We start from the raw sequence: 27,862 nt of genomic DNA on the forward strand, positions 1-27,862 counted from the left end.
GTAGCAGCCGAGCGTTGCAGCAGCCGAGCGTTGCTTCCTCCGCAGGCCGCGCGGCTGCGGCCACCGCCAGGGCCTCGGGCGCCGCAAAGCTGCGTCAGCCGCTCGCAGGGCGTGTCCAGCGGCGGGTCGAGGTCCGCTTCTGCCGTCTTGTCGGGTTGTCAGAAAGGCTAGGTCTTAATGTGTTTTAAATTTTAAAAAGAAGGAACTGGGGATAAGTGTTGAAAAATGCAAGTGCCGGAAGTGGACAGATCTCATTTCAAGAGTGAGTGGTGTTGATACTTATCACCTTTTCATTCATGATGAAGTCAGGCAGTTGTGGCTCGGAAACTTTCATGGAGTGGTAACCGTTTCTGCCAGAATACTCAAATCTTGTGAGAGCTTTTAGCTAGGGGTTCACGTATGAGGAGGAATTTGTGTGGTGAGGGATGGAGCCTCTGAGCAGAGAGCAGTTGAGGTGAAGGGAAGGTTTAGGGGAACGCCGTGAGGGTCCTGCAGTAGGACTCTCCGTGGCACTCAGAAGGCAGTGAAAGAGTGGGAGACGTAGGGGCCGTGCCATGGAAGGCTTAGCTTTAGAAGTCCTTTTAAAGGGTTTTTCAAGTGACGATGACCTTTCCACAAAGATAACTTTAAAACAGGGTAAGACAGAGTCAGCCATTTGTAGGTAAGAACCTTGGGGCTGGTTAGAGGCGGGGTCTAAAGTAGGGTAGCGTGTCATAGTACGGGATGGAAAAAAATTTTGTTTTTTTCCCAGTAGATTCAAGGTTATCTGCAGTAAATCCTCTTAAATTCCAGGTTGCTTTTTGCGGGGAAGCCCTTATCGATACTACAGCTTTTCTCTAACTCTAAAATCATAATAGTTGAAAGAATTCCTATATATTCTTTACTTGAAATCACCATTTCTTGATTTTGCTAGAATATATCTTTTCTTAAACTACTTGACAGAGTTGAAGACATTGTGCCATTTTACCCTCTAAATGCTGTATCTTTTCAGTAGGAAGACATTCTTATAAAATCGCAATACGATTAATCAAAATCAAGAAATTTTACTCTGTAACCACAATTCATCTTGAAGATTAAATCATATCAAGTCTGATTAATGGTATCCTTCTCGGTTCCTTTGTGCTTTTGGTGTGTCCAGCAACGTTTGAGCACTTGCATACTTTATTGCTCAGAAAGATTTTTGGGCTCATCTTAGGCATTTTTGTCCCAGCTCTGAAATTGGCTATTTCCCCAAGGATCCCTGGTTCCCTTTAATAGGGAGTGGTACTTAGAAACCAAGTCTAGGTGATGGGTTTACTTATTCCTGCGATGTTCTTATTTCTAGGTCTTCTCAGGTGACAGACTTAGGGAATACATTAAAAACTGAGTACACACTGAATACTTCACAGTTAATCCAACACAGTAGGATTTTTTTCTAGTGTTACCCCAGTACATATTTCTAACTACCTTCAAACAGGTGGAGTTAGTAGTAGCTGATCCAACTGGGAATTGTAGGTGAGGTTGCAATATCAGAATGAAAACGAAGAATAAAAGTGGAAAAGATTTTAGACTAAAAACTTTGGCAGCCCTGAACAAGTGACTCTTAGCATGTATTTTTAATGAATATGGGAATAAAATAGTTGACACATTGGATAGTAGAATGGTTAAATAGAAGCTTTGGAATTCTTCTGCCACTTGGTATTTCAGCTTCATTGTTTTGACATCCTGTGAAAGGTTGTGGTGGGCATGGATGAGAGAACACATTAGTTCTTGGAGTAGTTCAGGAGTACTTAGAGCCTGATATATACAATGAGCAATTAGTAAACATACTTCCTAAACATAAGAAAACCTAGAATTTGTGGTTGGGATCACCTAGAATTGTTTCTGGCAGTTAATTTCAGAATTTGTTTGGGTTTTTTGTTCTGTTTTTTGTCCTGGCTAAGATGTGTCCCTACTTGATGTACAAAAGAACCCTGAGACTAAGACTGGATAATAAATATAAAACTATGCCCCCATTTTGAAGGTTTTTTGATGTTTTTTATAAAAGGATAAGAAAAACAGAAGAAAAGAATAATTTGTTGCTCTTACAGACAGTTTTTAAAATCTCATTTCATTTTAAAAAATGCTGATTTATTTTCTTTTGTTAAATCCAGAAATTGTCTGGGTTAAAACTAAATGAAGCTCTTTTGTATTTAGATGCTCCAAAACTTCCAAGTTGTCATTACTCAGCCCATCGCTCTCCACCCCTAACATTTATTAACCTGCATCCCTCGACGTCGTGGGTGGATGATCTAGGGGTGGACAGTGAGACGTGTGTCTTCAGGCCAGATGTGATTTGAGATTTGCATTAGGTTGGTTGTCTTTGCTATTGAGTTGGCTTGGTGAGTGGACCTAGAACCTTTAGAGCAACTTGAACATCAACAAGCTGCCCTGTTTAACCAGCATTTGTACTGTTTAAGTTATGCTTGGCTGCCTTTTCTTTTACTTCCTTCCTTCTGCTGGGTCTTTTGTGCACATATCTTATTAGCTCAACACAGTCTCTTTTTCACTGAAGTAACATACTTTTTTTTGGTTCTTTAGTTCTGAACTGGTTTTGCCAGTTCAAGAAGTACTCTAGGAATGCTTGTCCACTACTGGATTCTCTAACTTCCAGTGTGGGGCCACGAAGATGGTAGATGTACAGGAATTTTTTGTACAGCAAATGTGTAGATCAATTAGGGTGTATCTGGACTCCTTCCAACTTACCAACCACAATACTGTATGGGGCCATGTAACAAGTTAAATGATTGATTCTCATTAGTTCAATCTCCTAAGTCAGTCAAGATGCTCCAAGATTCTCTGTAGTCACATTTCTACATTCTGAGTTGCTTATTTTGAGAAAACCAATAAAAAAACTGGACTGTGTATATTCTACAAACTCAATGGGACAGTGGTTGTTGTTGTTACCTACTATTGCATAACTAAGCCACTCCCCAAACTTAAAGCATCAGCAAGATTTATTTTTGCTGACTGTGCTTGAGTAGTTCATTTCTGCACTACTGAGCATCATTGGTAGCTTTGAAGGATGGGGACTAGAATCACCTGAAGGCTCTTCATACACAGGTGGTCAATGCTGGATGAGACTTCAGCTGGGATGTGGCCAGAAGTCTACCTAGACTTTGCTTCACAGCATGGTGGCTGGGCTCCAAGAATTAGGCAAAATTTTATCCTACCCTGGAAGGTCATCACTTCTGTACTCTATTGGTTATAGTCAAACCCACCAAGGTTTAGGAGGACTCTGCATCTTGCTAGGAGATTGATAAAGTTTGAGGAAGGTGAGAGCAACTGGAATCTTGTAGTGGCCACAATTTGTCTTTGGAAAATACAGTTGGCTACAATGCTATCAATAAAACAAAAGCTACAGTAGTGTCCCAAAATGAAACATCAAGGAAGGTTAAATTATATATTGTATGCCTGTTGATGGAGAATGTCTTTATCATACTGGAATCTATCTGAACAATTGAGATTACCAAATGTACACATAATTGGCTCATTCTGAATCAAAAATGTCAAGCTTGATTACTAAAGGAAACTTAAATGGTAAGCATAAGATGATGATTAAGTACATATTTCTTTTCACAGGTTGGGTAATACATAGGGGTTGAGAAGAAAGCTTCTTCGCTATAGTGTTTGTGTTTCAGACTAGGTGGGACTTTGCATTATAAATCTTAATCAGCATTAAAAAAAAACTCCCAAGTGTGTATTCAACCGATTAAGATAATAGAAGTAATGCTTTATTGCCTAATACTTGTTTAAGGATGGTAATTATTCCCTCTCGATACGTAAGGATAAAAGTTAAGTAACAGGGCTGCACAGTTGGTCTGTGTTGGAGTCAGTATTTGATGTCGGCTTTTTTGGCCTCTGCCTGTGCTCTCACTTGCTCTGAGAGCTTCATCCTCTGTTGTCCTTGACATAAGGCTTCCATCTTTATAGCTGCTTTTAGTCTGAAATGGCTGCTGCCACTTTTACCCACTATTTGCAGGTTTTAGGCAGCAGGTGGGGCTGAAGGAGGCAAAAGACTCCTGGCATCTAGCCGTCATTAGAGATGAGCCTAGGATTTGTGTTTACAGCACCAAAGTGGGGCTGGTTGATATAGCAGACCCTGGATATCTAAAGCTGAAGCTAAGGTGGTTAGAAATTGGGAGTTAACAAAGGCTGGAATCACAGCCACGCATGCTGAAGAGCTTCAGGTTTAGGAAAGGATTGAGAATATTCGGGGAAAGAGGCAAACAGCTGCATTTCAGAAATAAGTAAACCAGTTCCAGAAAGGTAATTTAGGAATACAGCCTGAAGATGAGTTCCAACTAGAGTCTTACTCATCATCCAGGGTTTTTCGCCTTATATTATGTGATATGTTTCCCAAGAACACTTGCATACAACAGGTGAGGCTGAGACAATGACATAAGCAAAAATGTAAATAGAATCTCATTAGAAACAACTACTAAATGTTCCAGTTTCTGACCTATTAAAGGATGCTGATTGTTAAATACTTTGTATTCATGAGTTGTGTGGCAGTTTTGTTGTTGCCTCTAACCTGGGAGTTTGCTTTTCCTGATGGGTTTAGTGGCATTGTGGAAGCTTGCCATAAAAAGATTTCCTGGGTTCTATCTTTGGTAAAAGGTGTTCCTCCATCTTTCTGGGCCTGGCCACCCCACAGAATTCTTTTACTCCATCTCTTTTGCTCTTTGGTTCTCTGTCTGCTGCCCTGTCACATGTGACACACCCTCCACTCTCCAGTCCTTGGTGTACGAAATCTGAGTTCCTCTTCTAAAGTTACCTTGCCATTTACAGCAGCACCCAAGCAAGTTGATTATACCATCTGCTTTCCTTCATCCTTGAAGTTTTGGAAGGAATTATCTATACTCACTGCTTTTACTTTTCCTCCTCTACCACCTAAAAAAGGCCTTTGTTCATATGCTGGTTTACTCATTGTTTTGCAGTTATCAGTAATGATCAAATTGAAGGCTGTTCTCAGACTGTGTGCCATGTTGCAAAAGAAGACTGCAGAAGGGAGTTCCCCCTGTATTCTAGTCCTTAAAAGGAGAGATTTGCCAACCTCCTATCTGTCAGATAGTTGAGTTGCAAGCAAAGGAGCATTTACCTAGTTTAAATAGAAATGGGTTCAGGACATTAGGTGCTTATGGGCTCTTAGTGGAAGGCAGAGGCTTGAAAGTTAATCTGCTGGGGCAATGCTCAAAGTAAACTTGAAAACAAGTTCACCAATGCTTCTGCTGTCGGTCACTGGAGTACCTGGTATTTCTCTACTGGCACCTCTGAAGACCCAGAAGTCAGAGTATTAGTACAATATTGCCTGTTCAAATGTTCAAAAGTGTCTCATATTCTGAATTTTGGACTGAAAGAAGAGCTGAACCTCTGCTCTATTTCATTTACCCTTTCATGTTTCCATTTATCGCTAAACAGCTAACATTATGCTAGTAAGTATCTTCAATGAATAACAGATTCTCCTGAACTCCGTTACTTGCTGACCATCTTCAGTAAAATGTCTTTAGCCTACCTGCCCTGTTTTGAATGTCACTGTATTTCCAGCCAGAGCTAACATTGTCTCCTTCAGTTTAAGCACTGTCAATTCACAATTAGTCCTCACCGTAATCCACTGTGCTCCTAGGTACAATGGTGAAAATACTAACCCAAAATATTAACTATCGATCAGACTGGAAGTAATGCGGTATGATTTGGAAGGAATTAGCTAAAACAAAGCTAAGAGGTGGGATTTGAATTGGACTTTGAAAAATGAAATATTACTGAAGATTTGGAAAAGGAAAGAGCGCAAAGTAGATAAATGAGGAGCTCAGTTAGGGTTGAGTGGAAGGAGAGTCTAAATTGTAAAGGCAAGTAGGGCTTAATTCTGTGGAGGGTTTTTCATGCTAGAGTAAGGAGTTATCTCAGATGAATGGGAGGAGATTGATGTATTAGATTCAAGTGGTTGGGCTATTATAAGAGCATGAATGAGAGAAATGAGAACCTAAAATTTAGTCTATTGGCAGAACAGGAAGGACAGAGACAGCTGCTTGACAGTGCTTGATCTATAAATGGGTGCTGATAACTTTTTAAACTTTCTCAGTTGCTCTAAGCTGTGTTACATAAATTGGTCACTAGGAGGCACAGTTCATCAACTTTAGGCGAAAAGGCAGCTAGAGGACGCATCTGCGAAAACTGGATAGTTCTGTATTCAATCGAAGAGTTAATGAACATTTTCAACTCGGCATTTTGGAAATAAGAATCTATAAAATGTTTTTATTGAATAGAACTTTTAAAATATGGAGGAGATGAATGGCTAAGAAATCTAAATTACAGTCTGAACGTGGGCCTTTGTGCACTGATGAAGCTGACCTGACTTGTATTTTCATGAGTACTTGGCTTATAATTATTTCTTAAGACATTTGAACTTTATCCAAGTCTTTAATAATGATATTTTTCATGAGTTTCTACTGTATGTTGCAAATTAAGAAGTTTATAGGTCAAAAGTTTTATAATCTTGTGATCAAGTCCTAAATGAAAGTAAACACTATAACTTTCCAACTTCTGTTAAATGTATTTAAGCCAGTATTGATTAATGAACTTCCAAGCAAGTATCTGCCAGCTAAGAGAAACTGCTACAATTTCAGTTCCATTACTATTTCCTTTTTTTTTTTTTTTTATTACTCTTACTAGCCAGCAATAGGATGATGTATAAATACCTCTCAATATTAAGCTTCATGTTCCTCAGGAAAAGAAAGGTTTGTAGAACTTATTTTAGATAGCATTTAGAGACTATGGTAGCATTTAGAATTCAGAGAGGGCTAGCATGTATAGTAGTTAATTCATTTTTTTTTTAAACTATCACCCAATATATGTATTGGTATGGCAAGTTTGAGAAATTTTTTCATAAATTCTTGTTACAGTTTGAAAACTTTAAACAGTAGGATGCATTATGAAAAAAATCTGTCAAGCATATGAAGACATTGATTTTCCTCTTACGACAGATGTGGGCTTTTGAGTCAACTTAAAATTTCTACATATGTTGAGCTCCTTCTGTGTCCCTAGAAATGTATTAGGTGATTGGGACACATCAAAACAATAATCTTTGCCCTCTTGAAGAACTTACGTTCTCTAGCAATGGAAACAGAAATAAGCAATAGGCATTATACATTATATTAGGAGGTGTAATACATGCTATGGGGAAAATTAAGGAAATTGGGTGGTGGCAATTTTAGAGTGATTGGGAGAGGCCTCATTGAGATGACATTTGAGCAAAGACTTGAAGGAAGAAAGTGATTGGGATGACTTAGATTATGATATAGATGATAAGACAACGAGGGTAGAATCAGGGAGGCAAATTAGGAGGCCATGGCAGTAATTCAGGTGATGATCTGGGTGGTGGTGAAGCGAAGAGAAATGGACACAATGTGGATGTAGTTTCTTTTTGTTTTTTTTGGGGGGTGGGGGGGTGCTTTTTTTTTTGAAGGACTTATTTAGATATAGTTGACATACAATAAACTGCATGTATGTAAAGTGTATAACTTGATACTTTTTTTCTTATTAGTAATGTATATATGGCAGTCCCAATCTCCCAATTCATCCCACCCCCCTCCTCCTCCCACCTGCTTTCCCCTCTTGGTGTCCATATGTTTGTTCTCTACATCTGTGTCTCCATTTCTGCCTTGCAAATGGATTAGTTTGAAGGCAGAACTGATGGAATTTCTTGACGCAATTTGTGGATTGGGTACTGGAAAGCGAGTAAAGGATTATTGCAAGGCAGGCATGCTTCTAAACATTTGCCATCATGGGGTAAGAGTGCAATGGAGACACCAGTGATTAAATATTTAAAAGTTCTGTTCAATGAAAATATGTCCAATGCTACTATCTAGCCAAATACACCTTCAGAAATACCTGGAAGTCCGGGTTTGAATTTCAGATTCATAAAAGTCCTGTGCCAGAACCTTCCTTGCAAGCAAGCTGATCTATCTGTGTCCCACCTTCCTTCTCTTCCCATCCCTGCCTCTGAATTGTATGGCAGGGGGCCTCCTGCACGTTTGTGTGGACATCCTGGCCTGAATGTTCAAAATCTGTCCACCCGCCTTACACACCAGTGCACACAGTGGTCATGTAATACTCTGAAATAGCCAAGGTCATGTAGGCAGGGTATTTGGAATCCTGAGTACCTGGAGTATAGGCTAGAACAAGTATGAGTTCCAGTTAGACATGTAGTACTGGCTCTTCAAAGCTCAGGGCTTCTTTTGGCTTGTTTTAAGGGCAGTACTTGCTCCAAGGGTTTTGGCCTGAGCAACTGTACAGATAGAATTGCCATCAAGTTAGGTAGGAAAGATTACTATATTATACTACTGAGATTTCCAATAATCAGTTGCACTGTGGTTATGAAATACCCAATTGGAAATTCTGAGTTTTAAAGTGCTTTTGAAAATCATGCTGGTTGTTCAGACATTTTGCAGTAGTTTAGATAGAATGCATTTGTTGCATCCTGATAAACTACAGAAGGTTAGATAACACCAAATATTGTTTCTCAAGAAAATGGCTTAGGCTTCCAGAATACATCTTATGTTTTACCCAGTCAAGTTTGTATTGTATCATTTTTCCATATGAAATGTCTTTCCCAACTACAGCTGCCCTCAGAGACTCTGAGTTACACATTTAAAGGAAGTATCCTTTTTAAATGAGCTGAAGAATGGCATTCTGTTAAAAAGATGAACAGCTGGTCATGAGGAAGTTCTGTGGAATGCTCACTTGTCCTGCAAAGGCAGGGGAAAAACAGATGTTCAGTGTAGCGTTTGTCATTGGTATACAGAATTTTAAAAACTATAACCTTACTAGAAATCTTTACAAGATTTTAATTGCCTTTCTCCTTAGAAGACTTCTAATACCTGAGAGCCCGCTAAGTGCAATTCAGTGCATTTGCTGAACATTGTTCCTTAGTTTAAGACTCAGGACCCTCCCGTGTTTAAAAGTTATCCTTTGTTCTCGATTACCTTGGGTTAAACCTCGTATTTCTTAAGCATGGCACACAAAGAATTGGACTCTTGCTCCGCTCTCCAAGCTCATCTGTCACTACTTCCCCTTTGAATTCTTTGTTCCAGCATCATGAAACTACAGATGAGCTAAGCTCTCCCTTCTTCCTTCTTGAGCTCAAGTAGCAGCCTTTCCTCTTACTTTGGCCAATTCTGACTTGTCCACTCCTGATTTATTTCTTCTTTGTGTAATTCCTCTTCGTATTTTCACGGTCGGTACATAGTTGGGGTTCTCCGTTTAATACATTTCCCCAAGAGCTTTGGTTTCGGTTTATTCTCTTTATTCTGCCTTGTTTCCCAGAACTTCTACAGAAATTGTTTAAAGGGAGTAGGAGGGAGCTAGGGGCGAGTACAGCATTACCTGCCCCAGATAAGTGAAATGTCATGAGTTCTGACCCGTTAGGTGTTTGCAAAGAGAGGGACCCACGGAGGCCAACCTGCCGTCTGGAGGGCTAAACTGCCTTAAAGTGTGGGGTCTCAGCACCGGACGTCACCTGAATTTGTTGAATGTCTGTTGTGAGATATTGCTGGCCGTACGGATAGGTCAAGAAAAAAGCTAGAGCGCTTGTGTCACCGGTAAAGATGGGCAGTGCCTCCGCTCCTGGCTCGAGAAAAGGAAGGCGAGATGCCGTCTCAGGTGGGTCCCCTTCCTCTGCCTCTTCCAAATGGGACAGACGGTAGCGCTGTTGCTTTAACAGTCGCCCTCTCTGCTCCAAGAAGAGCTAGTTGGTGACCGTAAGCGAAAGTGAGTGTAAAAACACCGTGTCCTCTCGGCCTTTGTGCACTCAGATGCTTACGCAGGGTCCGGGGGAGGCCCACTTCCGCGGGCTCTGCGGGGTCTCGGAGCCCAGAGCGAACTCCCAGGGCTGGTTCCCGAGGGCAGAGGGTCAGCTCGGCGTACCAGGCAGTGTCTGGTAGCCGTACGACACTCGCATTCCCATCCTCCTTTTCTGAGGCTGTTAGCAGAGAGCCCCACCGGGAGGAGAGGCGGGACGGCTGGGGATGGCCTCTCAGCGCCCTCTGCGCGTCGGCATTCTTCGCCGGGCAGCTGGGGCGCCCTCGGCTGTGGCCCCGGGCGGAGGAGAGGAGTTTCCGGGGCTCGGGTGCCCGCAGCCATCCCGGTGAAGGAGCGCGGAAGCGAGTGGGCGGCGGGAGGCGGAGCGAGGGACGCGGGGGGCGTGGACGCGGGGGGCGTGGACGCGGCCGGCTTTGGAAAGGCCCCAAGTTAATGAGGCGTGCGCCGGCGGCGGAGCGCCTCTGCGAGCTGGGCTTTCCCCCGCGGCGCGGGCGCCAGGAGCCGCCTTTTCCGCTGGGTGTCACTCGGGGGTGGGGGGGATGGCCCATTCAAAAGCGCCGCGAGAGGGCCCGGCCAGTGCCCTTCAGTGAGCGCTCGCAGGAGGACGGGAGAGGCCCGGCGGCTCGCAGCTCCGGGACGTTGTGGCGCATCAGGACGCGGCTGCCTTGCTGCCCGGACCCCGAGCCGCCGCCGCTCTGCTTTCTGCGCGTTAGCCTCTTCTGCGCGCTCCGGCCGGGCGGCCGCGGGAGCCGTTGGGGCGAGGACGGCGCGCGGCTGCTGCTGCTGCCCCCGGCCCGGGCGGCTGGAAGTGGAGAGGCCGAGCCGAGCGGCGGCCCCCCCTATGCCGGGAGGATGTTGGAGAGCAGCGGCTGCAAGGCGCTGAAGGAGGGTGTGTTGGAGAAGCGCAGCGACGGGTTGCTGCAGCTCTGGAAGAAAAAGTGCTGCATCCTCACTGAAGAGGGACTGCTGCTCATCCCGCCCAAGCAGCTGCAACACCAGCAGCAGCAGCAGCAGCAGCAACAGCCCGGGCAGGGGCCGGTCGAGCCGTCCCAACCCGGAGGCCCTGCTGTGGCCAGCCTCGAGCCGCCGGTCAAGCTCAAGGAATTGCACTTTTCCAACATGAAGACGGTGGACTGCGTGGAGCGCAAGGGCAAGTATATGTACTTCACGGTGGTGATGGCCGAGGGCAAGGAAATCGACTTTCGGTGCCCACAGGACCAGGGCTGGAACGCGGAGATCACGCTGCAAATGGTGCAGTACAAGAATCGACAGGCCATCCTGGCGGTCAAGTCCACGCGGCAGAAGCAGCAGCACCTGGTCCAGCAGCAGCCTCCGCAGCCGCAGCTTCAGCCCCAGCCCCAGCCCCAACCCCAACCCCAACCCCAGCCGCAGCCGCATCCCCAAGCCCAGCCGCAACCGCAGCCGCAGCCTCAACCCAAGCCCCAGCCCCAGCCGCAGCCGCAGCAGCTCCATCAGTATCCGCATCCGCACCCGCATCCGCATTCGCACTCGCTTTCGCACCCGCACCCGCACCCGCACCAACTACCGCACCCGCACCAACAACCGCTCTCGCAGTCGCACGGCCACCGGCTTCTCCGCAGCACCTCCAACTCTGCCTAAAGAGGGCAGCACCCGGGCCAGGCGAGGTACGGAGGGTCCCGGCCGCTCGGCTACAGAGGGCGGTTCCGAGGAGTGGGTCTGGGGGTGTGAGGAGTAGGAAGCCTGTTCACGGGTTCGGCTCTTCGGTGGAAAAATGAGAAATTAATCCAGGTTTCTGAGAGGTGGAAAGAAGGGAACAAGCCGGAGCCAGGAGAGGCCGGGCAGAGAGGGGAGCGAGGGTGGAGGGTTCGGGCCGGGCAGGGAGGTGTCCGGGTCGCCAGCGCGCCCGCGCTGCCCCGCGCGCGTTCACTGGTGCGCAGCCCAGCGACGCCGCTGGCTCGCTCCTTGTCACCAGCGCCACTTGACTGTGCCTGGGCACTCGAGGGAGCGACCCCGATGTCTTTCTGAGCTCGCGTTGTCCGCGGGACAGCCCCGAGGAGAACTGGGTCTTGTTTTCTAGTTCCGAGCCACTTAGTTCAATCGGTGTCATTTCTTTCCAGGTTTTCAGGACTTGAGGAAGTGGGACGAGCACCTTTCTATTGTCTTCACTTGGATCAAAAACAAAACAGTCTCCCCGCCCCGCACCAGATCAAGTAGTTTGGACAGAACCCGACTGATAACTTGCGATTCCGCTTAGTTTTCTGCGTACTCTTCATCACAATGCAGGAAATGATTTTGAGTCCAGAAGGCTTTATTTATGAACCTTTGAGAGGATCTTCCAGTATGGTGGACCTTCTAGGAGCGATGATGTACTGTAATTTTATTTTAATGTATTTTGACTTATGATTATTTATTAGTTTTTTTTTTAATGCTTGTTCTGAGACATTTCTGAATGTAGGCCATCTTCCTAAAAAGAAACTTTATTTTCAAAAACCTATTCCCTAGTAAGTTCTCATCTTGGGAGAAAAAGAAAGTAAAAGGGCGGTGGAGGGGAACATGTCAAGAATTCATTCATGATTCCTAGGGCATTTTCAGAAGGTCTGACACTTCATTGTTATACCAGGTGGTTGAAATTAAACTCTGATATTATGTGGGGTTTTCTTTCTCTTTCTTTCTTTCTTTTTTTTTTTTTTTTTGTTTTTTTTTCCTTAGACATATATTTTGTGTAGAATAGAAGTTTAAAGAAGCTAAAGTTCAGAATTGTGTAATTATAAAAATCTAATTGCTTTTCTAAAAGGAAATTAGTAGTAATGGTATCTAATTCAAAATACTTAAAACATAACCCAGCTAGTGGCAAGAGGATCATATCCTAAATACACAGGAGGGCTGGGTCTGCTGTAAGAAAAGCCTTGCTGAGATTATCTGTGCGTGAAGGGTTTAATAAGGAGTTTTCTATGATTTCTGAGTATGAATACATTAGGTGTTTCATTTCAAAAAACATAGTGGGGGAAAAGAATTGTTCCACTTGTCTGAGAGAATGTTTGTGCTCTTATCCACAATGGAGATTACCCTTCTCCAAGAGCTTTGCACTTGATGTGAACCACATTTTCTGGCCCTTTTACTTTGTTCTGGAAGAATATTCTAGAATCTCATAGTTTAAAATACAGTTTGTAAATATTTCAAAGGACTAGGAGTCATAGCTTTTTGTTTTCATTCTGAGAATAATGTTGATCAAAGACACCAGCTGTTTTGCTTTTTATTGCTCTGTGAGAAATCCAAGGGTTATATGTTTTCTTGTTAGGTTAGCTAAACTCAGAAATTGAAAAAGGAAGGACTGGATAAACACTGGATTTGCAGTAAGAAAACAACCCCAGTCTTGTTTTAGCAGAGACTTGTTCAGGAGTCTTGGAGGGAGGGAAGGATTGGGGAGGGTGAAGAGGATGTGCTTTTAAAGGTAGAACAAACCCCCTTCTGTGTTAAATCAAAAGGATGGTCAAAATCCACAAGGGCAGATGCTACTTAAGTTTAAAAAGAGCCATAGATGCTACCAAATCCTCTTGGGGCTGAAAATCACTTCCTATCTGCATAGCTTTACTAATGGGTCTCTGTTTTCCATTATCTTTTTCACAAAGTCTTGATCCGTATTTTTCCAGCTTCCAAATTGGAATGGTCTGTAGTCAAGAAATGAAAATAGAATTTCTTGCTAGAGTTATCTTTATTCTTCCTCTATCTAAAAAGGGGTTTCGAGGTCCAATTAATTCTGTGTGCAATATTTAAATGATGAAAATTTGAGATCATAACTCAAATCCAATAAGTGGTGGGGGAAAATAAAATTCAACCAAATGGCAAGCAAAACTTAAGTGGACTCCCACTTCCAGAGGCTAAGTTGCAGTTGTAAAAAAATATATTTATGATAGGCAGCTCAGAGAGCAGATCTCAAGAGTTCCTAAGTCAAGTTTGGTTTGATTTCTTTGGAACTACTACTGTGCTTTTTAATAAGCCTCATTGGACTGTCATTTTAATACATGCAGATCATATAACCCCAATTAAACCACAACATTTTTTTCCAGATGGAAGGATTTTCCTTTTGAATTCTTGTGCTATAAAAAAATTAAAATCCATACCAAATACTTTTAAAATTAAGATTCATGTAGGCTTTTAAAGGCACTTGTATGTACATACAGCCTAGGTAGTGCTGTCAAAAAAAGTATGGCCAGGCACCCTCCTGGCTGCTGGAATTTTTTCTTTCTCCCAATGGCTCTTGTTTATAATGCAGCCACCAGAATCGTGGTTCCTTGTTTTAACGTTCCACAACCCTTAGTCCTTGCTCTGCTGTGACATTTATATTGAGTTGACCCTCTTAGTGGCTCTCTAGTCTGAACCGCTCTTAGCATTTAACCGTGAAACCCCAGAAATCAGAAAGGAGAAGCATAGGATGGTTTTTGTTATTTAACAGTTATCACGGCTTAATAATTTTTCCAGAACAAAAAATGAGTGTACTCAACAAAACAAAATACAAATGCAAATCATTTAATGTGTCAGTGGCTCTATTTTACCTGTAAGAAAATGATACAAACCTCATAGGGTATTGTGAGGCCTGACAAATCACCTTCAATGGAGAAACGTGATTTTTCTTTCAACCAACGAAAAGGAAGGAGAGGAGAGGTCCAATAGAAAACCCACTCCTTAAATAAACATAAAATGTAAAAAGTTGGAAAATTAAGAGGCGTGTCCCATCTGGAAACTGAACTTTTTGTCTTTGAACTTGTGTTGGCACCAAGCCTCTTACACAGTGAGCTCAATAACTATTTGTTGGGACAAATGAAAGAAGGAAAAAATGTCTAACTCCCCAGCACCCAGGAGGTGGTTTCTCTGGCCTCACAGTGCTTCCTTTACTTGTCTCATGCCATTCCCTGAGGACAGCTAACACTGGAACAGGCTACACATCATGATGAAACTCCTTGGACATACTTTCTTAGTGGAGCTCCACACAGATCTGCCTATGCCCTACAGGGATTGTTGAGGTCAGAGAGTAAATGGCTATAAAGGGCCCTTTCAAAGTGAATGTTTCCTTCAGAGAGGAAGGGGAATTCTCTCATCATGTAGAAATCAAACCAACTTTATCATTTCATTTCACATATTTTTTCAATGGAGGTTAAAAAAAAAACAACAACCAAAAAAACCCGAAGCCCAATTGTTTCTTAAAAGAATTCCTCTTAATACGTGAGCGCTGTTAGGAAGTCTGGCTTAAATTGAGAGGCCCAGTTTAACTCTTTTTTTGCTCCCATATACCAAACAGTATTTCTCTTAAAGACTCCTTATTTAAATCTGACACCATCCAAGCTGTTGCCAGTGTTTGAGTTCAGACACATCGCTTGTTTTCTGTCCGCAGGGCGAGTGACTTGGTTTTAGCTTGGCTCCAGGTGTCTACAGTGTCATGTTCCGTGGCAGGTTGGCAAGAGGGATCTAAGACTTGAATGAAACTGGAGCAATCTCATAGAAAATAGAGCTTCGCATGATGACGATGGGCCTGTGAGCATTCATTTTCCTCTTTTTCTGGTAAATGTCAAACTAATTGGATTTTGCTTTACCAATAAAATGCCCTCAGTAGAATAAAATTTAAATTTGGGAATTATAGAGCTCGATATTAAATCCAGTAGGGATTCTTTCAAGGGAAATACACCTGTTTACCTAAAGCAACCTAAGATGTATTAATTGTGGAATCACGTTGGATGGGTTTTTAAGAACTATTTTTTAAATTCTTGACACAGTTTAAAGGGTGAATTTTGATCTGCGGTGCTTGAACAGCCAATCTAGATTTACACGGATGGATGACAGAGTGATCTGTGACTTTGTTGGCAGGATATCTGCCAAATGGAGTATAGGATCCAACAGGGTTTCTTAGGGCATTATTTTCCAGTGAAGGAAGCAGAAGGACCCTGGACCATTAGAAGCAGCTGCATAAAAACTCCTACCTGTTCTGAAGCTGGCCTACTGGTGATCAGCTGGGTGGTGGGGAAGCAGATTTTAACAACAGTGGTCCTTCAAGATCATTGTATTTATTTTGAGAAGAAAGATGAAACAATTGTCTGTTACATTCCCCTGTCAACCTTCTGCTTAAAATTTCAGAATATGCAAATACCAGCTTTGAAAACAAGCATCACCATGTACCAAAATGCTTTCCAAACTATCACATTTGTGAACTTAATGAAGTAGTCATAATTTGTATAAATATGATTTTGGAGAGATGTGATTTATTTTTCATATTTTCAAAATGCATTCCATTTCAAATAAAGTATCTATCAAGATGACTGACCTGTGGACCTTTTGAAGGCCTGTTCACCTGTCATGTACACTACATGTTCCTGTGGGAGCAGTGTTCTGAAGGGCCTGGCCATTGTAAAGGCCATGGCCATTCTGGGAAGAAAAAGACCATTTTTTGAGGTTGGAAATTTATTTACAATACTACCTGGGCATTTTGAATAGAGGATATAGACGTTCACTCAGATTATTTGGTGCAATAATAATTGCTTTTTGAATGCTAATAAATTTGAGTTGAGTTTTTCCATAGTGCCCAGAGGACAAGAAGTGGTCCCTAGTGGATTAGCTTGGAGGCAGTTCCTTCTTGAGTCCCAGAGAAATTTGAGTCCTCCTAAGGTTCCCTGAGAGGATGAATCCTTGACATCTTTCAAACTGGTATCTGTAAAGCTTCCTGTTTAGTGTTGAGAGCAGAAGAGACACTCAATTCTTTAAAGGAAAATAGCATAACTTTACAATCTCCATTGGCATCTAAAAGTCTTTAAATCTTAAAAGACATGAAAATAGGAAATTTGAAGGCATTTTTTATTTCAGTATAGTCTTACATGGAGAGCTTTATTACTCTACTGTTTTTGTTTGGTTTTGTTTTCTTTTGCCTTACTTGGTTATGTGGAGGTTTCCTTGCCCTTTTGGAAGTCTGAGGTCTTCTGCCAGCGACCAGGAGATGTTCTGTGTGAATCATTCCACTTGTGGATGTTTTTTTTTTTCCCCGTTGCGTTGGGTCTTTGTTATTGCACGTGGGCTTTCTCTAGTTGTGGAGGGCAGGGGCTTACTCTTTGTTGCAGTGTGAGGGCTTCTCATTGCAGTGGCTTCTCTTGTTGCAGAGCACGGGCTCTAAGGCATGTGGGCTTCAGTAGTTGCAGCCTGTGGGCTCAGTAGTTGTGGCTCATGGGCTCTAGCACACAGGCTCAGTAGTTGTGGCACATGGGCTTAGTTGCTCCACGGCATGTGGGGTCTTCCCAGACCAGGGATTGAACCCATGTCCCCTGCATTGGCAGGTGGATTCTTAACCACTGCGCCACCAGGGAAGTCCCTGTGGATGTATTTTTGATGTATCCACGTCCGACTCCTCCACCATCTTGATTCCTCCCCTGTTTGGTTTTGTTTTTAAAGAAGAAATGAAATCTGAGAAGACACATTACTGCCATTGTGAGGGAACATCACGGGTACCGTATGAAATAAATGTGTGAAGTAGGTGGTGAAGCAGGGTTGGTAAGAGCCAAGATTTATGAGTACATGGGTTCAAGTCCCAGTTCTACCACTTACAGGCCATGTAGATCTTGTGTTACTTAACCTCTTGGAAACTCAATTTCCTTCCCTGTAAAATGGAGTTAATAAAGGTCCCCACCTTCTGGTTATTGAGAAGATTTAGTAAGTTAGTGCACAGGAAAGTGCTTAGAACAGTGCCTGGTGTGGCTATGAAAGGAAGCTCCCTGCGTTTTAGGGCAGATAAGCAGGTTTGGGGATCATTATCACCATGTGAATATATTACATACGGTGTTTTAAAGCTATGAATATATTTTCTGAGACCTCAGCACTTCTTTTAAATGGTAAGAACACTATGATGGCAACATCATTGTTTTCAACTTTGAAAAAAGAAAAAAAAGCATTATTTATAGTACTACTATTTTCATTTGCTTATCACTTTCCAGTCTTGGTTCACGTGCTCGTGTATTTTAAGTGAGTTACAATGAAACAATCAAAATACTCATATGTGTGTCTGGAGAGGATGCTGTGGTGCTCCACCCAGATTGCCGCCTCAGGACAAAGAGGGCACTTGGTCACCAGATATGGGACTGTGGGTGGCTGTCAGTGAGCCCTTTCCCTGGAATCGTCCTCAGCCTTGTGCTACCTTGCCCTAGGACACACCCCCTCCAGGGTGCATTTGGTCTATGGGGAGTGAATACAGACCAGGCTCTGTTGTCTCAGGTCAGGACAACTGTAAAAGACCATCCCAGCTCCAGCGCTCCCTGGAGAAGTGGCTGAGGCCTGTCTGAACAAGGAGTTAGCCTTTAGTTCAACTCTCCTTCTGCCCAATCCTGTTTCCCTTGCTCCTTCACGGGTGAGGCTCCCAAGAACACCACCCAAAACCTCCTGTAGTCAAACATCAGAGTCTCAAGAACCTGTTTCTCAGGGAATCTTGTCTATGACTCTGTGTGTGTGTGTGTGTGTGTGTGTGTGTGTGTGTGTGTGTGTGTATTTCCACTACCATGTTTCCGTAGGAAGAATGGTGCTGTTGGAAGGGGGTCTATTGCACTAAGTGATTAACACCGTGCTTTACAGTAGTTGTTCTCAACCTGGGGTGATTTTCTCCCCCAGGAGACATTTGAAAATGTTTGGAGACATTATTGGTTTTCACAACTCTTGGTAGAGGTCAGGGATGCTGTTAAATATTCTACTATGCACAGGACAGTCCTCCATAACAAAGAATTATCCAGCCCCAAATGTTAGTAGTGCCAAGGCTGAGAAACACTGCTTTAAAGTAAAAAAGTCTTGATCTTATTAGCTGAATTCCCTTGGGCAAGTGATTTAATTTATTTTAGCCTCAGTTTTCATGTGTAAAATGTAGATGATGATTGTACCTGTCTCATGGAGTTGTAGTGAACCCAAAATTAGGTAGTTCACATAATAAGCTGTCACTGTTCCTGTCACAAAGTAAGCATTCAATACATGGTAGCTGTCGCCCTCATTATTATTTAAAGTGGTAATTTTAATGACAGCATAATAGCCTATTGAGTCGATGTATTATTTCATTCATTTGCCTATTGTCATCTAGTGAGTTTCTGTTTCATGCTGTTGTCAACACTCCTGCAATAAATATCTTCATGCATACATCATATTGAAAAGAATATGGACTTGGATTCTAGTTCTGACTCTGCTTAGTCTTGTGACATTAGGCAGCTCACTTAATCTCTGAGCCTAGTCTATTCATTTGTAAGTGAGAATAACAGCCCTGCCCTTGAGGAGCTATTATGGACATACAATGAAGTGGCAGTGACATCTACATGAGTTCAAGTCCTAGAGCCACAATTTAACCACCTTACTCACAGTGAAGCATTATGTAAATGAAAACATTTTCTGGATACCATTTTAAGGATTAGATATTATATCCAAATATCTATCATACCTATATATCTAGATGTAGATATAGATATTGTGTGTCTACATAATACACATGTGTATTCCAATCCAGATAATTTGCATTTGAGAAATAGGATGCTATCACAACTAGAAAAGTAGCATCTAGTAATCCCTAGTTTTTTGTAGAACTTGAGCCAAATTTATATTTATATTCAAGTGGAAGGAATCATATGAATACAACATTACCACTGTTTCGAATTATTGACACAGAAAAACCTGAGTAATGAACTCACTGGCCATATAAATCTATTCAGCAAGGTGTTCTTCCTTGCTTTGTTTCTTTCTCAAACACCTTGTTGGAAACCTTCACCACATAGAAAGGCAATAAATGCCATGGTGTGGGTGCTCTCGACCCCTGGCCTTACTTGCCTACAAAGTAAGTCAGGTTATCAAAGATGGGGCAGGGTGGGGCCAGAGGGGTTTGGAGATTTCGATGCTCCAGGGTGGGCTGTAGATGTATGTAGGTCTCCTTGGTCTGAAGGTTGTTCTAAATCTGATTTTATTTTGAAGGGATTGTTAGGACCTGAGGACAGAGAGGACCACTTTGTTACCCTTCGATATGGAGTCACAACTGACTGCTCTGAAATAGGGTCCATGTGGGAGTGACTGGCTCCGTGTCCCCGGCATTCACCTGAAGCGCTGGATGAATAGTTAGATGCCGGAAATGAAAACTTGAAAAAATAGTCGGTGTGGTTATATTGCATACTCTCAAACGCTGCCAAAGTCATTTCTAACAGAGTGAGCAAACATGCTCCATTAGTCCCTTAAGACGTGACAACCTGTGCTTCTGAAGCAACTGATAAATGAGTACTCAACTACTGTACAGAAAGAAACAGGAAATGACTCTTGAGGAGCTTCAGAGTTTTAATTATGTCACTGTCCTCCGCTGGCTTTCTCCTGAAGCTGATAGTTCATCCAGTGCAGTTCCTACTGAAGCTGACAGTTCAGTTATTTTGCAAGTATTTTGAACTTTGCTGTAACAAATTCTACTGAGTGGTATGGCTTACTCTGTCAGGGCTGACTCATCCCCTCAAAAGAGCAGACTGGCTTTGTGAGTCATCACAGTCAAAGAGGCCAAACTTGTACAGTTTTAGGCATTTTCTCTTTCTAGTTATTAGCTACTGGATAGATGTTCATTTTCTCAAAGCTTGGTTGCAGTTTTTAAACACATACCTGCCTTTAAGGATCTTTCCTAGTAATTCCCAGTGTATGTACATTTGTGTGTGTATATGTCTATGTGTATGTGTGTGTCTGTGTGTATACACATACACTTTTCTTGCTGGTAACTTTCATGTCCTATGAAGGTGGGATGGTCAGTTTTTTGTTGTGGAACTTGGCATCTGAAGGATTTGAAACTGCACTAAGCAGAGCTGGCTTCCTCAGAGCTTTGAGCATCTTGCTTTGAGGGTTAGACCCACGCTGCCTAAACCCTTCTCACAAAGCAGTGGTCTGTGGTGGTGCCAGATCGCTTCTGTAATTTCCTGTTGCTGTGTTTCGGCACCACCACTGGAGGGGATGACTCCGGTCTCCGTGGGAGAACGATTAGTAACTTACTCTCAGTTTCTGACAGCAAAGGAGAGCCTTAAGCTAGATAACAGTGTACGACTTGTGTTTGGAGGCAGGAGAGTGAATCTGATCCTTGCCACTGCATTGGCTCACTATAGAGTAATTGTAATTATTGCCAAGGGTTCTAATTAAAATCCCTGATGCCTGTAAAAAGTGCCTTTTAGCTACCAGAAGACCTGAGCTGTGTGGCTGTCTGAACAGCTTGTAGACCCTGGTTTGTATTTGCTTTCTATACAATGGTAGGCAATCATACCTCTTCTCTATCTGTATAAATGGTGAGTTGAGACTAGAGCTGAAAATAGAATTTTAGAAGTTTAGATAGTCTTATTCATCTCTCCCCTTTTTGCAGAGGGAAAAAATGAAACTAAAAGGGCCAGTGACCTGCCCCTGGTCACACAGCCAATTAAAGTCAAAGACAGGATTAGAGAGCAAATCCAGCTCTCTTGATTTTTTTTTAAAAAAATATTTATTTATTTATTTATTTGGTTGCACCAGGTCTTAGTTGCAGCAGGTGGGCTCCTTAGTTGCAGCTCATAGTCTCCTTAGTTGCGTCATGCATGTGGGATCTAACCCAGGCCCACAGCATTGGAAGCGTGGAGTCTTATCCACTGCCCCGCCAGGGAATCCCTTCCTTCGTTCTTAATTAATGCTCTTTCCACTGTGACTCTACTTTGTAAGGCTTGAAAGATAATTTACGTAAATTCAAGGTGTTGTCATTCTTGCAAATAATCACTTGAAATATTCAGCCATCACATCTCTTCCCCCCCAAATATAAATTTTTCTTAAATTATATAAACTGTCTTCGGGGTTTATAGATATTGAAAATAAACTGTTTAATTCTACTGTTTTAAAAAGTGATTTGTGACTTAGTCTTTCCAAATATAATCCACGTGGGTTAACAGAAACCTTAAGCAAGAAGAAAATTCACAAACGAAAAAGATGTATATTTTGAAATGGACATATTTAAAAATATAGTTGTTAGAATATATTCTTTTTCAAAAATTTATTGAAAATCATTTATTTAGAAACTGGGTTAAAAAGCTACTTGGAGTTTGTTTTATCACCTAACTCCTAAAATATTCATGGACTATTTCCTGTGTTACCGGTTACCCCCACACTCCCCAGGTCTTGAAATTATCTCTGGAGCTGAAAAAGCTGAAATGATTTGAATGTTTATACAGTTACTTAAGGAAGTAGCTTCTCTGTGTAGGTGTCAGGAGAAATATTCCCTGAAAGAGGTTTGTGGAGGATAACAGATCCATAGGCATCTATGAAATGCTAATAGGTGGGGTGGTAAAATTAGTTGCTGCCCCTGCCAGGGAATTCTGTGAATGCAATTCACACAGCCCAGAATTCAGTCATAAATAACAGTTTAAGACCTACCTAGGACATGAAATACCCTAGACTAGACAACTTGGAGAAGATTTCAGAATTTGTGAGTTTTAATATGATGATAGGGGAGAAAAAAGGAGAGGGGTCCCTAACAAGTGTATGTACTCCGACACCCAGCAAACAGCTTTTTAATTCAAAATTTTGTATGTGCCCCGGGTGACGCCACTGTTTCCTCTTACACAAAATGACCTTTTACAGGGCCTCATTCATAGCACTTGGCGCCCTCCTGGAGTCACAGCACTTGTCACAAGGCAGCGGGTTGCCTGCTTGTTCTTATGCAAGTGATGACTGGGAGGGCTTGATAGGGGGTGAGGGTGACAGCCTCCCTCTGACAGCAGACTGTCAGCATTCCTGACCTGGGCCCTCCAAGAGCCTGGGAAAACACTTTGATTTCCATGCGGCTTTAAGAAACAATATCCAGGGGAACCAAATGACTGTGTAAAATAGGTCCACTGGTTTGTGGGATTAGCTGGTTCTCGGTGCCCCAAACAAATTCATGATGATGTCGGTGTCATAATCAGGGTACCCTCTTATTTATGTGCATTTAACTTGACATAGAAAATCAAAACTCTTGCTTCAAACTTACTACACAGAAATTGACTTATAGAACAGGGATGAAAGACAAAGAGTGTGAATTTGAAATCTGGAAAGAATCAGGTATAAAACGGGAGGGTGTGAGTTGCAAGAGGATTCAGCCCTCCTGATGGGCCACGCAGGGGGATCCAGGCAGGCCTAGGAAGTGGAGAGATAGTGCAAGAAAATAGAGGGGAAAGGAAGGCATTTTTCTAAAAACTTCTTCAGTTCTTGCTTTCCCCAAGTACCAATGAAAATTTCCCTTTATCTCAGGATGTAAAATTCTTATAAACCTTTAAGACTTTGGTTTGTTTCTCATAAGTGGTTAAGAATATCACATTTTTAAAAATGGAAATATTTTTAGAGGAAAGGGGGAGTCAAGAATTAAGCTTTCGTCTCTCTTTTGAAGACTTTGTTTCTCCTGTGAGTCTCTGAAAAAGGAAATTAACACAGAATAAAGCGAAACTTCTGCAAGTTTTCTATAGGCTCACATCTCTTAAGAAATATTTTCTGTAATTTAATTTGAGTTTGAAAAGCTAACATTCATTAGATGATTTCCTCCTAGATTCTAACCCTACAATAAGGAGTGTAGATAGGGAGATAATCATGCCTCTTCTGCAGGATTTGTATTAGCAGTTAATTTAGGCAAGGTACATAAAGTGCTTAGCCTAGTGCCAAGTTCATAGTAAGTGCTCCGTAGAAGATGGCTACAATAACAACAGTGAGATGGCTTGAAGTGTGTGATGGGGCGGGGAAGACAGTTTTCAGGTCCAGAGGCCAGACTTTACATGTTTTTTTGGCACTTTTTTTTTTTGTAGGAAAAGATAGTCTTATTAATAACACACTTTAACAAAACTGGTTGCTAATTCAGATATAAATAAAACAATACATACTTTAAAATAAGAATTAGGAAATAGACACCTATATAAAAATTGGAACTTTCTTTAAGCTTTATCAGTTATTAATGAGCCTGATTCTACTCAGCAGATTTAACTGAAAAATAAAGCTACTTTTTCTGTAAGTAGAAGGTGCTTTAAAAAAAAATATGTGCAGGGCACAGTGGCAGGCTTACAGGGGTACAAATAAAAGTAAGTTGTGGGACTTCCCTGGTGGCACAGTTGTTACGAATCCCTCTGCTAAAGCAGGGGACACCAGTTTGAGCCCTGGTCCGGGAAGATCCCACATGCTGCGGAGCAACTAAGCCTGAGCACCTCAACTACTGAGCCTGCAAGCCACAACTACTGAGCCCATGTGCTGCAACTATTGAAGCCTGTGTGCCTAGAGCCTGTGCTTCACAACAAGAGAAGCCACCGTAATGAGAAGCCCACACATCTCAATGAAGAATAACCCCTGCTCACCACAATTAGAGAAAAGCCCACTCGCAGCAACGAAGACCTAATACAGCCAATAAATAAATAACTACATAAATCTTAAAAAAAAAAAGAGTAAGTTGTAAGATTTACTCTCTAGGAACTTACATCTAAAACAAAGGGAAGATGAGATATGATCGTATTGGTGGTGTAATACCAATCATAGTGCTTCATAGAGTATTAGTAATAGCAGTAGAAGCAACTAACGTATTGTGTACTTACTAAATGACAGGTCCTATACCACATGGTTTATATGGATTATTTACTTATTATAAAATCAGTTAGATTTGACTGTGTATAACAAGTAATTCCAAATAAGTGTACTAAGATAAAAATTTATTTCTCTTTTATGTAAAATAAGTCGAGAGGTGGGTATGGTGACTTTGGGACCCAGGCTCCTTGTATCTTTCTCTTCCCCCACCCTTGGTACAGGGCTTGTATCCTCACAATGCAAGGTGGCTGCTGGAGTTCCAGACACTGTATCTAAGTTCTAGACAGGAAGAAAGAGAAACTGGTAGTACAGCAAAAGGGAATGCCTTCCGGATAAAGAATTCTTTTTAGAGAAATTTTGGATTTCCCATATGATGACTTCCAAATACAGCTTATTTTCTATCCAAAGTTACAAGGAAGGCCAGAAATGTCTTCCTTCAGCTGGGCACATTGCCATCTCAGATGAAATCAGGGTTCTGTTAGCAAAGAAGAAGAGAGTGGTTATTGGGAAGGAAAGTAGCAGTCTTTGCCATAGTTTTTATCACCCTTCAGTTAGTAGATGAGAAACTGAGGATTAAGAGTTGAAGAGATTTGCCAGCAAACGGTGGGGCCAGGATTTCTATCCAGGAGTCTAACTCTGCTGCCTTTGTGTTTGACCCCTATGCAAACTATGCCCATGTGCTGGCGTGGAAATGCAAGACAGACCTCTCACAGAGGTGGGAAGATGCTTAGAAACATTAGCTTAGAGTCTTTTATATATTTCTATGATTCTTACTAAGGTCTTAACATTTTCCTTTGAAATACCATACTGTTGTAATGATGTTCAATTTGTTCCTTTTTTTTTTTCCCCAGTTGGTTCTTTTTCACATTTGAACAATTTAAATACAACACAACTGATTTTTAAAACAGAAATATGTAGTTGCTTTCTACCTTCATGTCAGAGTCATATTGACATTGGAGGGAGAGAAAAAGATCTAAGGTTCTCAGAGGAATCTGAAGCACTAAAGCTAGAGTCTCCGTCAGTGGTGCTTGGTGCTTTTCTGGCACCCAGCCCTTTTGGAGATCTCATGTCCATCACCATTTATAGATTCCATGACAAGATCCAAATCAGGGAATAGGAGAAGAAATTAATGCTTTTTAACCATGCATAACACAAGGAGCACTTTAGTGTTTATTCTACCCTGATAGCTTTTTATTCTTTAGGGAGTTCCTTCAAGGGTCAGCAAAGAGCAGTAGAAAGAATCCTAGATTCTAGACTTGGCTTTGCCACTAAACAATCTGTGAGAGCCTAAGTAGATGACTTTACCTTTCTGGACTTTAGGTTTTTTAAAATTTTTTTTCTTTAATTGAAGGATAGTTGATTTACAGTGTTTTGTCAGTTTTCTGGTGTACAGAAAAGGGATTCAGTTATATATATATATGAATATGAAAAGAATATATATGTTTTTCATATTCTTTACCATTGTGCTTTATTACAGGATATTGAATATAGTTCCCTGTGCTATACAGTAGGACCTTGTGGTTTGTTTTATATATAGTAGCGACTTTAGTTTCCTCATCCTTCAAGTAAAGATGTCTTCAATTGCTCTCTTTCAACTATAATATTTTACAGTTCTTAGTTATTTTTAGCCTCAGTTGTCTTTGGAAAGGAGTACAGACTTGCATTTGGAGGACATGGGTTTGACTCTTAGCTCAGCCCCTCATAAGCTGTGTGACTTTGCACAAGTCACCTAACATTTTTGAACTTCAGCTTCTCACCTGTCATAAGGGAGTAAAGAAACCTGTCCCATAGAGCTATTGTGAGTATTGAAGTAAATAATATACATGAAAGCACTTTGCACAGTAGCAGATGGTCACAAAATGTGATCAGTAAATATGTCATTAAGCCATCCTAGCTCTTCCTTTTTAGTGCTTAATGCTTAATATCTACTTTACACCAAAGTAAGGGAGAGGGGGAAAGAGACAGAGGTTTTGATATGTACCATTTTTTTAAAGTCTTTATTGAGTTTGTTACAATATTGCTTCTGTTTTAGTTTTGGTTTTTTGGCCCTGAGGCATGTGGGATCTTAGCTCCTCGACCAGGGATTGAACCTGCACCCTCTGCGTTGGAAGGCAAAGTCCTAACCACTGGACCGCCAGGAAAGTCCCAGAGAGAGAGATTTTATGTCCTCTCTGCTTTGGGAGAGATGAGAAAGGAAGGGGTTTACAGTTTATACCCATAGATCAAAAAATGGTTTCTTCAGTTCATCTAGTGAGTTTAGATACAACACCAAAGACCTCTTTCCCCACGGGGAAGCCTGTGTTATTCAGGCAAAACATCTAGGGAGAGCTTGTCTCCAGTGTCTGCCAAAGAGCATCCCTGTCTCATGACCTCTTCATTTCAGTCTCCTGGAGCCACAGACAGCACAAATCTCTATCAGTTTACAAAGCCACCTGTTCTTATTCCGTGCTTTACCTCCCTCCTTCCTTTAGGAGAAAGAAGAAAACTACGACACGTCCTGCTACTCTGTAGGGTGTTGTTTTTGTTTTTGTTGTTTTGACAGCCCAATAGGCCTTCAGCTCAACCTCCTCTGACTCCTATCCAATGAAAACCCAACGGTACAATGAGATCTACTAATCGGAGTGATGATAGATGCTAAATGATCCAAGCACCTGATTACTTGATGAGGTTGGAATGTAGTCTCACATGATCTGGAATTATTTTCTACGCCATGGCCTGAAATGAACATGGGTGCTGCTGAAAGACTTGATGTAGGCAGAGAATGTGTTTAAGCTGAATCCTCTATTATCTGGAACATACTAATGAGCTGTGTTTTACTTCAATAATGTAACCAGGGAGAATAACGATTGAGTAAATAATACACATTAAACAATAATAGTTGCTGTTTTCCGAGCATTTAATGTATGACAGGTTCTTTATCATAACAGTGCTTTGAGGTGTACATATCGTTATCTCCTTTTTACTGATAAGAAAACAGAAGCTGAGGGACGCTAAGCCCCCAAGATCAGAAGACAGTGATGCAGATCTGGGAGCGTCCAGATGCCCTGAGCCTTCCACAACTTCCAGCCCTTTGGAGTGAGAGGAATGGGGGAGTCCAGGCACAGCAGGGCTCACCTTTCTCGGGGGAGAGCAGGAGAGGAGGGCCCGGCAAAGGTCAGATGCGTGGCCAGTGTGACTTCCCGAAAGAGAGCGCCTCGTCATAGGCCAGCCCAGTTTGCAGATTCTCTCCCAGACCACCCTGCAAAGCAGTCTGTGTGCTTTGAAGGCATCATTTTATTTATGGAGTGATGAGGTTGTGGATCGAGGGGAAAAAAACATAAAGACTAGTTTCACTGAGCATTTATTCAAGAAAAACACATGCCTTTATAAGGAATGGAATGGATGACTTGTCTTCCAACTGCAACGACAAGGATCACTTCCTGGGGAATTAATGAAAACATCTTGTCATCCCAGAGACCCCCCACCTTGCCGAGGC

General features: G+C 42.1%; 1 protein-coding gene across 2 annotated transcripts; it reads left to right on the forward strand.

Annotated features, from left to right (window-relative positions):
- Positions 1 to 10,269: 10,269 nt before the first annotated feature.
- Positions 10,270 to 16,098, forward strand: PHLDA1 (pleckstrin homology like domain family A member 1). 2 transcript variants are annotated; one of them, XR_009054828.1, is made up of 3 exons: positions 10,270 to 11,483; positions 11,937 to 12,185; positions 15,209 to 16,098. XR_009054828.1 is itself a non-coding variant. In XM_057743145.1 (2 exons), the coding sequence occupies exon 1, from the start codon at positions 10,270 to 10,272 to the stop codon at positions 11,455 to 11,457; it is 1,188 nt and encodes a 395-aa protein (XP_057599128.1). In that variant the 3' UTR covers positions 11,458 to 11,483; positions 11,937 to 12,313. The 2 variants fall into 2 exon arrangements, 1 of the variants encoding a protein (XP_057599128.1); XM_057743145.1 differs by lacking the exon at positions 15,209 to 16,098 and having other exon boundaries at positions 11,937 to 12,313.
- The last annotated feature ends 11,764 nt before the right edge of the window (positions 16,099 to 27,862 follow it).

The sequence above is a fragment of the Hippopotamus amphibius genome, chromosome 7, assembly GCF_030028045.1.
Source record: "Hippopotamus amphibius kiboko isolate mHipAmp2 chromosome 7, mHipAmp2.hap2, whole genome shotgun sequence".
In the NCBI taxonomy this organism is placed as follows: domain Eukaryota; kingdom Metazoa; phylum Chordata; class Mammalia; order Artiodactyla; family Hippopotamidae; genus Hippopotamus; species Hippopotamus amphibius.